The sequence below is a fragment of the Crinia signifera genome, chromosome 7 (genome assembly GCF_055691185.1).
Source record: "Crinia signifera chromosome 7, ASM5569118v1, whole genome shotgun sequence".
NCBI lineage: Eukaryota > Metazoa > Chordata > Amphibia > Anura > Myobatrachidae > Crinia > Crinia signifera.
In genome coordinates, this window is record NC_139223.1 from 109,189,323 (window position 1) to 109,204,815 (window position 15,493).

The 15,493-nt window shown below is 45.5% G+C and overlaps 1 protein-coding gene across 2 annotated transcripts in view; it reads left to right on the forward strand.

Moving 5' to 3' along the window:
• The window catches only part of HSPBAP1 (HSPB1 associated protein 1), a 112,527-nt gene that overhangs the window by 7,017 nt on the left and 90,017 nt on the right, over positions 1–15,493 (forward strand). The window contains exon 1 of one of the 2 annotated variants that reach the window (XM_083153611.1): positions 6,657–8,117. The exons of the other annotated variant lie outside the window; for it this stretch is intronic. Within the exon in view, the coding sequence (XP_083009737.1) occupies positions 7,088–8,117 (1,030 nt within the window). The 5' untranslated portion in view covers positions 6,657–7,087. Of the gene's footprint in view, positions 1–6,656; positions 8,118–15,493 lie in introns of those variants that run through there. 2 annotated transcript variants of the gene reach the window in all.

Sequence of the window (15,493 nt, forward strand, 5' to 3'; positions counted from 1 at the left end):
AGACATTGTTGGGACATACTGGTAATATGTACAATGGGGATTGGTCGCTACCATATGGTCACTTAACATAGACATAAAGGTGACATGGCTAGGGATATGCTTGCACTGGTGCAGGCATGCCACATGTTGTGTACCACGCTGCTTATGGGGTTTTACACAGCTTTGTTCCATTTATAGTCAAGTTTGCATTTAACTCTGCATCCACAGATTGCAAAATCAATAGGACAACATTGAAAAATTGAAATCCTACTCAGTAAATTTATGTCACAGTTGAGGACGTCACAAGCACATATTGAAACATCCGATGTTGTGGCACACTTTCTGTGAAATGGGTGGTGACTGGGCAGGGATGAAGCTACTGCATGGAACTCTACTGTCTTATCAGAATGTCGTGCTTATTTGAAGTATGTGGGATCTCTGTTTAAGCTGGAGCATTTTCTTCTACAGTCCCCATGGCAGCCAATATCTTGGGATTTCATCCCTCTCCCTTCAGTTAGACTGGCTGTTTTTTTTTCTTAAGCCCTCCCCTTCTGGTATAAATGCCACTCCTTCCCTTCCACCTTGTCTTTCTTTTCTGTCTCCTGGGTTAGTTAGAAGCTAGGAAGTGTAGGTTTGTGTTAGGGCTGACAGCTGCCCACTGACTGTTGCCCCAGACTGGTGTCAGTGAACACGTGCGGTTTCTAGTCTTCTCCTGTAACCGCCCCGGCTGTAAGGGCGAATTAGGTCCGCCCAGACTCCATTGCAGTCAGGTCTTACGGGAGACAACTTGTTCACTGAGGCAGACCGGGAGCAAGAGGAAACCTATCTAACCCAATTTGGGCAAGCCGGAACCACCTAGAAAGGCCCAGGGGGAAGGTACAACACCAGACTCTGCAGGGTACTAAGGTGGGACCACTTGCAGAAAGTATACACAGTGTTGGTGTGTACCCAAATGCAACAATGCACAACAGTGGTATATAAGTTAAATGCAAAGGTAACAATTCCCAACGGTGGAATATAAGTAAATGTAACAGCAATACAGAATAAACTGCGGGAGAACCCCATACTTATCTGTGAGATGGTAGCCAAAGAGGAAAGTCAGAGATCAGCAGCGCTGACAGGCAGGGCTCCTGACAAGGCACAGCCACGATGGCACGATGACACTGTAATGCTGGATACTGGATACAAACTGGCACTCTGGTAACAGGGATCCGAACCAGGAACCGGGAACACTCTGAGACAAGGCTGCATACAGAACTATAGCTGGCGCCAAGGTAATGGAGCAAGCCCCTTAAAAAGCAGTCACCCCTCCTACAGGCGTGGGTGACATAAATTGCCAGCAGCTGTGCAGCCCGTGATCTGAATGGAAGCTCCCGACACTTCCCTGTGCTGCTGCACCCTGAGCTGCGGAAGTTTGGGTAGTTGCCTACCAACGTCCCGACACTTCCACCCAGCACAGCTTGATGATCGCCGGGGACGCTACTGTCCCTGCTCCCGCAGCGCCGGAACTGTCAGGAGAGCAGGGGCACAGCAACGCCTGACCGTCATAATGCCCATTACACGTTATGCTACACACTGTAATACCTATTACATATTATACCAAATGCCATAATGGCCATTACATACACCACTCGCTGTAATGCTCATTACATGTTACACCAAACATCAGGGGTGCATCCAGCAGAGGGGATAATGTTTGTATTGGGAGATTTCAACCTAGTAAGAGACGTTCGATTAGATAAATCAGAATATAAAAAGTTGAAATCATCCCGACAGATATATAGAACCGCAGAAGAATTTAACGAAATGTTACACAAAGCAGAATTGTATGATATATGGAGAGTTAAGCATCCGACAACAAGAGATTATACTTTTTTTTCAAGTGTACATAGAACTTATTCACGCATAGACTTTATTTTTACAGACAGAATAACTCTGCAAAATATAAAAGGGGCAGCTATCCGACCTAAAACATGCTCTGATCATGCTCCAGTAATGATGAAATGGGAAGAAAGTGCCATTAATAGAACCCCGAGGATATGGAGGTGCCCGAATTACATTTTCTCTTCATTAGACACCAGAAAGTTAATAAAAGGGGCACTGGAAGAATATTTATTATTTAATAATGCGCAACAAACTAATGCGCTCAATCTTTGGTGTGCATTAAATGCTGTAATTCGGGGCAAGATCATTCAGATTGTATCAAGATTAAAAAAACAGGAATTAAAATCTTTAACAGATCTTGAAGAGAAGATTAAAAAACTCGAGCAAAATCATAAAACCCAACCCGCTAATGAACAAATAATAGAGGAGCTCGCTAAAGTAAGAGCAGAATTAGAAACATTAAACATCAAACAAATAAATAGAGAAATTCGCCTCGAGATTTATGGCAAGAAAGATCAAAGGAGCTAGATTAAGAAATTCAGTTAAAGCCCTATATACTGTAATAAGAAAGGTGAAAAAATAACCAACCCTGCAGATATCTCGAATGTCTTTGCTGAATATTTGGAAAAACTTTATAATTTAAAAGGAGACGAGGGCACTCCGCAACCTTCCTTAGAGGACATAGATGCCTTTTTGGGTAAAGTAAATCTCCCCAAGATAACTCAGCAACAGGAAGAGATCCTTAATGCACCCTGGAGACTACAAGAAGTCTTAGAGGCAATCAAGACCCTGAAAATAAATAAAACACCTGGGCCAGATGGCTTTATAAATAATTTCTTTATTACATATCAAAAGGAGATTGCCCCAATCCTGCTTCAGGCCTTTCAAGAGGGGAGGCAAGTGGGTGAATTCCCACGGGAGATGCTTGAAGCAAGAGTGGTCTTGATAGGCAAGAAAGGGAAAGATTTGACTATACCTCAAAACTATAGGCCAATTGCTTTGCTAAATAGTGACATTAAAATATATGCCAAGATGATAGTAAATAGGCTGGTTCCGACTTCCGCCCTCCTATGAAGCGGTACTAGGGGAGGACAGCTCCGTTACCAGAGCCGCTAAAACCGCTCTCCCAACTGGCATTTTGCCTCCCAGCAGCCGCCCGCCACTACCGCTGACACCCGCTGACCCCCCCCTGTATGAAGCGCTACTTCAGCGCTATGCCGGCAGCACCAAATAAAAGAAATAAGGAGAAGGAGCGCGCGACCCAGGAATCCAAGATGGCGGCGGAAGCTTCTACACGCCGCGCTACCACAGCCCCAGCCTCACCCAGCGCACATCCTCGAGGACACCCCTCTCCTGTGGCATCCTCACAACCATCAGGGGTACTAATCCCCCACAGTGAGTACCCTGACCAGGAAAGGTCACTCCCAGCGCCCACCGCACCAGTCACCTATGGGGACATGGTGGAGGCAATAAGATCTGCTATAGGCCCCCTGCTGGAGGTGCAGACAGCCTCCATTAACAAGCAAATAGATCAGCTCCAACAGAGAATGCTGGCAAATGAACAAACTGCTGGTGCAAACTTTGCAGAAATTGTAGAGCTTAAACAAAACTTGCAGACTGCTAACAAAGAAATAGGGTACCTGCACAACAAGGTCCAGGACCTTGAAAACAGATCCAGACGATGTAACCTAAGGGTCATTGGACTCCCAGAGTCAATTAAAGGACAGGATCTTTTTGACTTTATCAGGATAACCTTGCCCGAGCTGTTACAAATCACAGATAAATGCTCAGACTTGATCATAGAGCGTGCACACCGCCTAGGCTCACAACGGCCACAGGAGGGAGCCAGACCCCGGGCTGTAATATTTAAGCCCCTGAACTTCCTACACAAGGAACTGATATGGTCCACCTCAAGAAAAATTAGAGACATTACCTGGCAAGGAAGTAAAATCTTGATTTTCCAGGATTATTCAGCAGAACTTTCTAAAGCTCGCAGAGACTTTGCCCCGGTATGCGCCAATCTCATTAAAGAAGGAATAAAGTTTGCGGTGATTTACCCAGCGAGACTGCGTATATTCGAGGGAAGTACCTACAAAGACTTTACCTCACACCTGGATGCCGAGGCATACATTAAAGAATCAGAAGCGTCATCGCATCAAACCGCGAGATGGGCGGATGATACTTGACCGCTGAGACTATATAACTGCACTATACCCTATACGCATTAAATAAGATTATGTGAAGGGACAGAGTGGAAAGGACATAGCATCTAACCTGCTAGAATACAGTTATGGTTTAATTCATTGCAAGTTTATGGTTAATAATCAATTCATAGATACCAAATTACTAGCCAGTCATAAGTATACATATGCTTTTCAAAATGAACCCCACACATGTGGGTAAAAATCACCCAGTACGTAGAGCATAGTTGAGAAATGTTTTACTAATCAGATTAATAGATTTAATGTTAAAAGTTACTGAAATCGCTGCATCCACCCTTCTCTTTCTTATCCCCCTCCCCCTCCCCCCCCCAAATTCTATAAAGATAGCCTGTGGCGGGCGCAAAAGCGCAAGAAAACCTCGGTTTTCTATTGTTACATAAGCGGTTGGCTTATTGGTTTAGGAGCAGATTCTCCCTGTTAAATTTACATATCTGTGAAGATGTGTAGGATATTTTATATGTTAATTGGAAGTCTTATTAGAATTAGACTTAACCCCCCCTCCCTCCCCTCTTTCCTTTCCCTTCCTCCTCCAGCTTCTCTCTCTCGACGGTGCGGGCTCCCAAGAAGAAATGGAATGTTAATTGTACTTCTCATCAAATTCATTACCATTTATGTACCGTGATGTCGGATATATCAATTGGTAGTTGGAATGTGGGAGGGATAAACTCCCCACAGAAACGTAAACGTATATTAATGTATTTAAACAAATTACATCTTGATGTTGTGTGTTTGCAGGAGACCCACCTCACACCAGCCGAAACTGCTAAGCTTCAGATCCTCCAGTGGCAGGTCCTGTCGTCGGCCTCTTATAACTCCAAAGCCAGAGGAGTCGTGGTCCTGGGTAGGAGACAGACCCCAATGACAGCCGAAACACTTATTTCAGACACGGAAGGAAGGTACACACTCTGCCGCATAACTATGGCACAGACACAATTCATCATACTTAACATATACGCCCCCAACTCATACTCTAAAACTTTTTTTCTTAAATATAATGAAACTCCTCACCCCATACATGCACCTCCCTGTTGTCCTCTGCGGAGATTTTAACCTAGTTTCACATCCTACTCTGGACAAGCAATCCCCCACTAGCAGGAAACTCCCTAGACTAGGTATATCTACCCTGGCAGAAAAATTGCATCTATTAGATGTATGGAGACTGTTCCATCCTACTGACCGAGAGTACACGTGCCTCTCGGCAGCAAAGGGAACGATGTCACGCATTGATTATATACTGATCTCTTCTAGCTTGCTCACTAGGGTGCTGACATCTTAGATTGAACCCATATCAATGTCAGACCATGCGGTTATATGGTTGAAGCTGAGACTATCCCCAGAAAAAAGCACATGCATAAACTGGAGATGCCCATCTTCCCTAGCAACATCAGATTCATTAAAACAAAAAATAATACAGACATGGGACGAATACGCAGAGGACAATAGGGACACAGCAGACACTAATCCCACACTTTTCTGGCAGGCCTCAAAAGCGGTACTGCGTGGAACAATTATATCCCACACATCGCACCAAAAACGGACACTTGCCAAAGAATTCACTCAAGCACAAGAGGCCCTCACAGCTAAATTTGTCAAATACAAGCAAGACCCCTCCCCCTCCAACAAACAGGAATACCAACAAGCTAAGGACACTTTTGAAGGACTTTTTGTCAAATCAGAAACGTTATACACATTTGCTAATAATGCAAAATTCCATAGATATGGAAATAAATCTAGTAAGCTACTCTCAAACCTCCTAAAAGGTCATAAATCAACATCTATTGTACACCCCCTTAAACAAAAAAATGGAACCATCACCAAATCAAATGCCCAAATAGCAGCAACACTACATGAATTTTACAAATCACTATACTCAGCACCAACCAGCGATACAAACCAGGCGGAAGCATTCTGGAAAGACTTACCCACTCCCCAACTTTCAAAACTGTCAGCTGACTCACTTAGCCAAGACTTTACCCTTACAGAAATTCAAGCAGCTATTGCAGGCCTGAAATCAGGAAAAGCCCCTGGCCCAGACGGATTGACATCGGAATACTATAAGACACTTGCCCCTAAGATAGCCCCTACATTAGTAAAAGTTTATAACTCCATTCACAACACAAAACACGCCCCACCCTTTTTTAATTCGGCCACAATTAAAGTCCTCCCAAAACCGGGAAGAGACCTCTCGGACCCCGGATCATACAGGCCAATATCGCTCCTCGATATTGACTATAAAATCCTGACTAAAATAATTGCGGAACGACTGAAACACCATCTACCGACCCTAATCCACCCCGATCAGACGGGATTTGTAAAAGGAAGAAATCCTGTCACTAATATCAGGAAAGTCCTCTCTGTGTTGTACCAGTCCCGGTTGGCCGTGTCGGGCGCCTCCCTGGCGATACTGTCGCTAGATGCGGAGAAGGCGTTCGACATGGTCCACTGGGACCACCTACACACAGTATTGAGAAAATTCTCTTTCCCCACAAAATTTATAGACCTACTAGACACATTATACCAAAATTCAAGCTCCAGAATAATGTGCAATGGAACCCTATCCGAACCCTTCCCCATCCTCAGAGGGACCAGGCAGGGCTGCCCGCTCTCCCCCCTGCTATTTGCACTAGCGCTAGAACCATTAGCTATAGCCCTACGCCAATCCCCCCTATTTAGAGGTATCCCAATAGGCCCAATAGATCTCAGAGTATCCTTATTCGCAGATGACATGCTGCTATTCCTGTCCTCCCCTGAACACTCACTCCCTGAAGCATTCTCAATTATTCAACAATTCAGCTCCTTTTCAGGATATAAAATAAACATACATAAGTCAGAATTAATGATACTGAAAGCCCCCCCCCCCAACCTTCACTGATAGAGAAGACCTTCAATCTATTAAATGCAAATCCACGCAACTAAAATATTTGGGCATACAAATCCCAGCACATATCTCAAACCTATATAGTTCCAACTACACATCATTAATTAATAATCTATCCAAATCCATGGACACTTGGACCGATCTCCCGCTCTCCCTTCTGGGAAGAGTGGAAGTCATAAAATCCATGATTCTTCCGAAACTAATGTATGTTATTCAGATGCTACCTATTAGACTTACAAACGGAGACATTAGGAAACTAAACTCTAGCATGGCGCAGTTTCTGTGGAACAAAAAGAAAGCAAAAATTGCAATGCACAAACTACATCTTCCCAAGTCTATGGGTGGACTTAATGTGCCTGATCTATACCAATACACTAAATCCCTACTCTGCCGCTTCGCCCTTGGGTGGCTGGTGGAGTTGGACACATTCTCAGATTCCGCAGTAGACTGTGCTATGTTTAAACCATACTCCCCCGGGGCCCTCCTTCACACTCCACGTGCACAGATTCCTCCACACATATACAATAACCCTCTCTTGACTGACACACATAAGGCTTGGGGGTCTGTCTCCCGCTCACTTGGACTGGATCCTCAGGCATCCCCCTGGCTCCCTATCTGGGGAAACCCCATGTTCACCCCAGGAGTGGATAGCTCCATTTTTTATAGGCTCAAACATAAAGGCCTAAGGAAGGTGACGCAGGTATTTGACCCTGGAGGAAAAATTTACTCTATAGCTGAATTACAGCAGAAGTTCGGATTACCTTCGGGCAGTTCCTTCCCTCTCCATCAACTGAGACATTATGCACTATCCTTACCCAATCCCTGTACGATAACCAAATCATATGAAAAGTTGAAAAATACCATTACTAATCTTCAGAAGGGAACGTTCAAAAACAAACACATATACGGGCAACTCTCATCATTACCCGCTGAGAGAATATGGAAAGAAATCACAGTCAAATGGTCGAATGACATTCCTTTATTAAATGATCATGACATCATTTTTAAACATTACCATAAAACGTTAAAAATATTAAGATCCTCAGTTCTCCAGGAGGTACATGTGAAATTCACCCACAGAGCATATATTTCGCAGCAGCAGAGAAGTCATTTTGTCTCGGAGGAGTCGGGAAACTGCTTGAAGTGTAAAACAGGTATGGGCTCCCTCTCTCATAACTTTTGGACCTGCAAACACATACAAAAGTTCTGGTATAAACTACTATACTTTATTAAGATTAACTTACATATTAACTTGAAGTTAGATCCTATTCCAATGTTGTTCGCCAACTTTGATAACTGGAATATCCCCCCAACAGACTCACACTTGATACCCCTACTCACCGTGATAGTCACGGTAGCCAAAAAAGTAATCCTCAATACATGGATCTCTCCACACATCCCTAACATAGCAGAAGTCGAGTCTTTACTATTAAAATATATGTATTACGACAGATTTGATGCATTAAGGTATTATGAGACATCCTCATTGAGATTCTACCGTGTATGGAAACCATTTATAGATAGCCGCCCACACGACCTCAGAGAGACCATCTACAAAACACTGGAAACCCGTACAATAGACCCCAGAGAATAACCCCAGAGTACAATGAAAACTACAACAAGTCGCTGAAATCCCCCCCCCCCCCTCCCCTTAACCTTCCCTCCCTCCCCTTAGTATAAATACAATATCTCCTTTAACCCCTTCATGACACAGCCAGTTTTTGCCTTCCTGACAGAGCCCTTTTTTTCAAATCTGGCATGTATCACTTAAGTGGGGATAACTTTTTTTTGCTTTTACTTATCCCAGTGATTTTGAGATTGTTTTCTCGTGACACATTGTACTTCAAGTTAGTGGTAAATTTTCGTCGATACAGTCTGTGTTTTTTTGTGAAAAATACCAAAATGTCGTAAAAAAATGGAAAATTTTGCGATTTGCAAAATGTTAAATTTTCTGCTTGTGAGACAAATAATCTTACCACTCAAAATAGTGAATAACTAACATAGACCATATGTCTACTTTATGTTGCCATCATTATTTCAACCTCATTTTCATTTTTTTGGACACTAGGAGGCTTCAAATATGAATAGCAAATTCTCAAATTTTCAAGAAAATTTCAAACTCTGATTTTTTTAGGGACCAGGTCAGTTATGATGTGACTTTGAGTGACTTGTATGTGAGACACCCCCATAAATGATGCCATTTCAAAAACTGCACCCCTCACAGTATTCAAAACAGCATTTTGGAAGTTTGTTAACCCTTTAGGTGTTTCACAGGAATTAAAAGAAAGTGTAGGTGAAATTTCCAAATTTCATTTTTTTTGCAGATTTGCAATTTTAATACATTTTTCTAAGGAACACAGTAGATTTTACTAGAGAAATGTGACTAAAAATTGATTCCCCCAATTCTTTGGTTTTCATAAATATCCTATATGTGGCCCTAGTGTGCACGGTGACCAAACCACAGGCTTCATAATAGAAGGAGCACCTACTTGATTTTGGAGCCTCCTTTTTATGAGATTATTTTTTAGGCACCATGTAGGTTTCTAGGCACCATAAGATGCTAAAAGTTAGGTACCCCCCCACAAGTGACCCCATTTTGCAAACTACACCCTTCAGGGAATTCATCTAGGGGTATAGTGTACATTTCAAACCCCCAGGGGTTTCACCAATTGTGGTACAACTGGGCAGTGAAAATGAAAAAAAATAATTTTTCATTTTCACAGCTCAGTTGTATCAAAATTGGTGAAACCCCGGGGGGTTTGAAATGTACTCTATACCCCTAGATGAATTCCCTGAGGGGTGTAGTTTGCAAAATGGGGTCACTTGTGGGGGGTTCCACTGTATGGGTGTTTCGGGGGTCATTCAACCAGAATCTGTGCTGCAAAATCCAAAAATCACTCCTTCCCTTCTGAGTCCTGCCATGCACCCAACTGGTATTTTTTGGTCACATGTGAGGCATTGCCGTACCCGGGAGAAATTGGGGCACAGATTTTGGGGTGCTTTGTCTCCTTCATTCCTTGTGAAAATGAAAAATCTTGAGCCAGATCTGCATTTTTGTGTAAAAAAATGTAATTTTTTACACAAAAATGCAGTTCTGGCTCAAAATTTTTAATTTTCACAAGGAATGAAGGAGACAAAGCACCCCAAAATCTGTGCCCCAATTTCTCCCGGGTACGGCAATGCCTCACATGTGACCAAAAAATACCAGTTGGGTGCATGGCAGGACTCAGAAGGGAAGGAGTGATTTTTGGTGGTGGAATGAATGGCGGGTGCTATGTCGCATTAGCAAGACCCCCGAAGCACCAATACAGTGGAACCCCCCCACAAGTGACCCCATTTTGGTCACCAGCTTTGGGAGGGGGGCTGGCGCTGCGGCTGGCGGGGGGGTGGGAGGGGTGCTGGCGCTGCGGCAGCCGGGTGGGTGGGAGGGAGGGGGGCTGCCGGGTGGGAGGGGGGGGGGGGCTGGCGATCGTTGGTGATCGGTGCGGTATACGCACACACACACACACACACACACACACACACACACATATATATATATATATATATATATATGTGTGTATATATATATATATATATATATACATATATATACACACACATATATATATATATATATATATATATATATATATATATATATGTGTGTGTATATATATATATATATATACACACACATTTGCACATTTTTTAATTTTAATTTATTTTTAACTTTTCCAGCAGCAGCAGCATGATGCTGCTGCTGCTGCTGCTGCTGCTGCGGGGGGGAGGGGGGAGGAGGGGAGCGCAGCGTGCGCTCCGGACGTAGCGGTTGAGCCGCTGGAGCTGCTGCTGCTGCCGGGTGAGTGCCCGGCGGGTGGGAGGGGGGTGCTGCCGCTCGGTGGTGATCGGTGCTGCACCGATCACCACCGTTTTCTGTGTTACCGAGCGGCTTAGCCGCCGGTAACACAGAAAACGCTGTGATTGACTGTTCAGATTTGAACAGCCAATCACAGCGATCGCCGACCGGGGGGGGCACCCCTGCCCCCCCTGGGCGACGAGGGGGGATGTCTGCTGTCAGGGACAGCAGACATCACCTAACTGTCACTGCGTCTCTAGACGCAGTGACAGTTAGAAGTCATGACGTATATATACGTCAACGGTCGGGAAGTACTTCCGACCATGACGTATATATACGTCAAATGTCGTGAAGGGGTTAAGCTAAAGTTATTGTTTGAATTTTCTATATATTGAAAAATGGCAGATCAGATGTAAGTTTATTAAGACAATTTCCGAGACCCTCAGAGGCTGGCCTCAAAGAGATGAAGGATAAACTAAATGTTGTGTAAAGAACTGAAATATCTTCTTTCTAAATTTGTATGACATGACATTGATATTGTAACTAACTGTCAACAAAATTTTTTGTCAAATGCAAATAACATCTGACTGCAATAAAAAGAATTTGAAAAAAAAAATAGGCTGGTTCCAGCTTTGGAAGACCTAATTAGGGTAGATCAGGCAGGCTTTATAGAAAATAGACAAGGCCCAGACAATATATATATAGAGCAATCCATATAATGGAATATGCATCGAGAAAAGAGTTTCCGCTGGTGGTTCTATCGCTAGACGGAGAAAAAGCATTTGACCGATTACATTGTGGATACATGGAAAGAGTTCTCCAAAAATATGGTCTGGAAGGGAGCTTTTTTGAAAGCTATTTTGACCCTGTATCAGACCATTCCTCTCCACTGACGCGACCAAAATTCTCATTCACTCTCTTGTCATCTCCCGCCTTGACTACTGCAACATCCTTCTCTCTGGGCTACCTCTCACCCGCCTCGCACCTCTCCAATCCATTCTTAACGCTGCTGCTAGGCTCATCTTCCTCTCCCGCCGCTCTACCTCCGCCTCCCCCCTCTGTTTATCTCTTCACTGGCTCCCCATTCCTTTCCGAGTTCTCTTTAAACTCCTCACCACCACCTACAAGGCTCTCTCCTCCTCCACAGCTCCCTACCTCTCTTCACTGATCTCTATCCACACTCCCTCCCGTCCTCTTCGCTTCATCGCTGACCGCCGACTGACCTCTCACCTAATCACCTCCTCCCACTCCCGTGTCCAAGATTTCTCTCGCGCTGCCCCCCTGCACTGGAACAACCTCCCGCCACCCATCAGGCTATCTGATTCCCTTACCTCCTTCAAGCGCTCCTAAAAACCCACTTTTTTCGACTAGCCTATCCCTCCTCCTAACCTCTTTTGATCCTCCTACCTGCCTCCGTTCCCCTCCGTTCCTACTTATCCTATTGTATTTCGTTCGTCCACCCACCTATTTTTAGTATGTTAACTCTTATGAGCAGGGCCCTCCTTCCTCACGTACTCACCCTACCTCATTACCTCACCTGTGCTCCTGTCCTGTTCTTCCCTTCCTCTACTTCATCTTCAGTCTCCTTGACAATTTTGACACCTACTTCTGAACTGATGCTGATTTTAGTTCTACCAGCTTTACCCCTATTTATACTGTATCTTTTAACACACCCTGTACGTTACCTTGTAATTTGTTTTTTTGTTTGCTATGTACGGCGCTGCGGACACTTTGCGGCGCCTTATAAATAAACGTACTACTACTACTACTACTGTATGCATCTCCTTCGGCACATGTGTATTGTAACGGCTTTGTCTCAGAGAAATTCCCCATTGCAAATGGAACAAGACAAGGGTGTCCTTTTTCTCCTATCACAAACACCAGAAGTGAAAGGCCTGAAAGTAAATAAAACCCATCATAAAACACTACTCTATGCTGATGATGTACTTCTTTTTCTATCAGAACCTAAAGAGTCCTTGAGAATGGTGCTAAACATAATTAGAGACTTTTCAAAAGTCTCATTCTATAAATTAAATACAAGGGGTGCATCCAGCCACAGCCTCTTATGCCCCCCCCCCCTGACCAGCAGCAGCCTCCTAACTGTACCCCTTAAACAAGCAGCAGCATCCTAACTGTGCACCCTCACCCAGCAGCAGTATCCTAGCCCCCCCCCCCCCCCACACTGCTCCCTCAATCACCTAGCAGCAGTATCCTAACCCCTCCCCTATTCACCCAGCAGCAGCACGGCTTGGCTGGCCTGGAAGTCTGAGTAGCAGTGTAGTGGCAGAAGCGCATCCCCAGTCAGGACACAGCAGAGGAAGGTGAGCAGTGCCCGCCCCTCACCGACAGCTTGGCAGCATCCACTGAGCATTGAAATCCGGACACAGGCAGGTCCCGCCCCGAAGCTAGTCCGGAGGTCACGTACAGCTCAGGATCGTTCGTGTGCGGCTCCAATGTACCGCGCTCCTGACCGCACAGTAGCTAGTAGCTGCTGCGGCACTATATGGAAAAAGGCTGCAGAGATGACGGAGGACAAGGGTATCATATAAGGTATCCTATCAGGTCCGCGGGGTTGCTATTTTTAATTTTCAAAACCTGAGAAAACTAAAGTGGAAACTCGCGAACAGCCAATAAGGAGCTATCACTGCACCTGCTCCTGATTGGCTGCCGAACTGCTCCGATCGGCTTGCGAGCAGCGGCAGCCTCGAATTTCAAAATAGCTGCGTGGCGAACCACCAGATCTGATCCAGCCGGAGCCGGGTGGGTTGCCCAGCATTAACGAAAGCCACCACCGACTCTGCCTAACGAAATCTGCCTTCTGGCAAATCTGGTCGCCAGGAAGCAGAATATGGTCACCATGGCGACCTGGCGCCCGATTTGTTCGAGCCCTGAGGTAAGGAGTCCTTTGCATTGGTAAATCTCCGCTGTGACCCACTGTGCCGGGAGACTACAAGTCGAAAGAGGCAATGCAAAGAGGCAATGACGACTGTCGTCTCTCCACCCTGATCACTGCTTCCCAAGGACTTTGCCCGTGTTGCACCCCTTCAGTGGAACGCACTCCCTCGCTCCATTAGACTCTCCCCGACCTTGCAAAGCTTCAAACGGGCACTGAAAACTCAACCAGCTGGTTCTCCGACCCCTTGCCTGTTTACATCCTGCCATCTAACCACCACCCACTCGCTTGCACCTCTTGTAATCTGTCTGTCTCCCCTTCCTACTAGATTGTAAGCTTCTCCGAGTAGGGCCCTCTTTCCTCCTGTTGTCAAAGCCCACTTCTCTTCACGTTTCACTCACAGCTCTCCTATACTCCAACACTCAGTGACCATCTTCGTCTGCATACTCATCTCCATCATTGGCCTCAAGCCTCGAGTTGTATGTTGATTGAGTCCTCACTACTTACATTTAAGCCAGGCATGTCCAAAGTCAGGCCCGGGGGCCAATTGCGGCCCGTCCTGTCATTTAAAGCGGCCTCCAGTTGGAAGTGGGCAGAGCATCAGATGTTGGAAGCATAGCACAGGACACTAAAGGTGGGGCCCCGGCGAGCGCGCCTTTACCTTGCTGTGTTCTGCAGTGCGGAGGTGCCGGCCGTCCACAGTCAGATGTGTTTGGTGTCCTACCCCTGCTGCTGCAATCATATATATCACCCTACTCCACAATCAGTGACAGCAGTGTTTGGGGAGGGGGGCAGCAAGGGGGAAGCTTGCTCCCATAACATGCAGAGCGGAGGAGGGCAGCAGTGGGAGCCCAAGCATCTCCTGTCCTTGCAGTGCCTGCTTTGCCTCTCCTTCCTCTGGCTCACACAAGTGGCTGGGACACATACAGAGAAGGGAGGGGGCAGATTGAGGGACATACAGTGAATGGAGGCAGTGATGGTCATTCAGAGAAGGGAGAGCAGGGGCAGGCTGGGGGACATACAGTGAATGGGGGCAGAGTGGGGCACATAGTGAATGGGGGTCATACAGTGAATGGGAGTCATACAGTGAAGGAGAGTCAGGCTTGGGTACATACAATGAATGGAGGCACTGATGGACATTAAGAGAAGGGGGACAGGCTGTGGGATAGAGTGAATAGGTGCAGAGTGGGGAACATACAGTGAATGGGGGACATACAGTGAAGGAGGGGCAGGCTGGGGGACATACAGTGAATGGGGGCAGGCTGGGGGAAATACAGTGAAGGGACAGGCTGGGGGACATAGAGTGAATGGGGGCAGAGTGGGCGTGATGTGATTAATGATTCGAAGAATGTCAGGCTGAATGGTCGGCCCCCACACATTTACACTTCACCAAATCTGGCCCTCGTCGCAAAAAGTTTGGACACCCCTGATTTAAGCTGTAATGTGTATTGATCTGTGGCGCTCTTTACTTGTACGGTATTTTTGTTATTTATTCAATGTTATGCCAAGCTTTGTCTCCCTGTATTGTTCCTTTGTACGGCGCTGCGAAACACTTGTGGCGCCTTATAAATAAAATAATAATAATAATAATGCACAGAAAGTGTGGACTTCAAGTGGGCGGCTATTCTATATGCGCTTAGTGCTAGGGAACGCCACTCAAACTACAAAGCCCATAATTCTGTATGCGAGCTGCATACTTCCGGTGCTACGGCATGCGAAAGTAGCAGGGTGTAGAGTGCGCTAGTCAGCTATTTATTCCTCTGGGATAAGCTGAAAGTGAGCGCTGTGGAGTTGGAGTG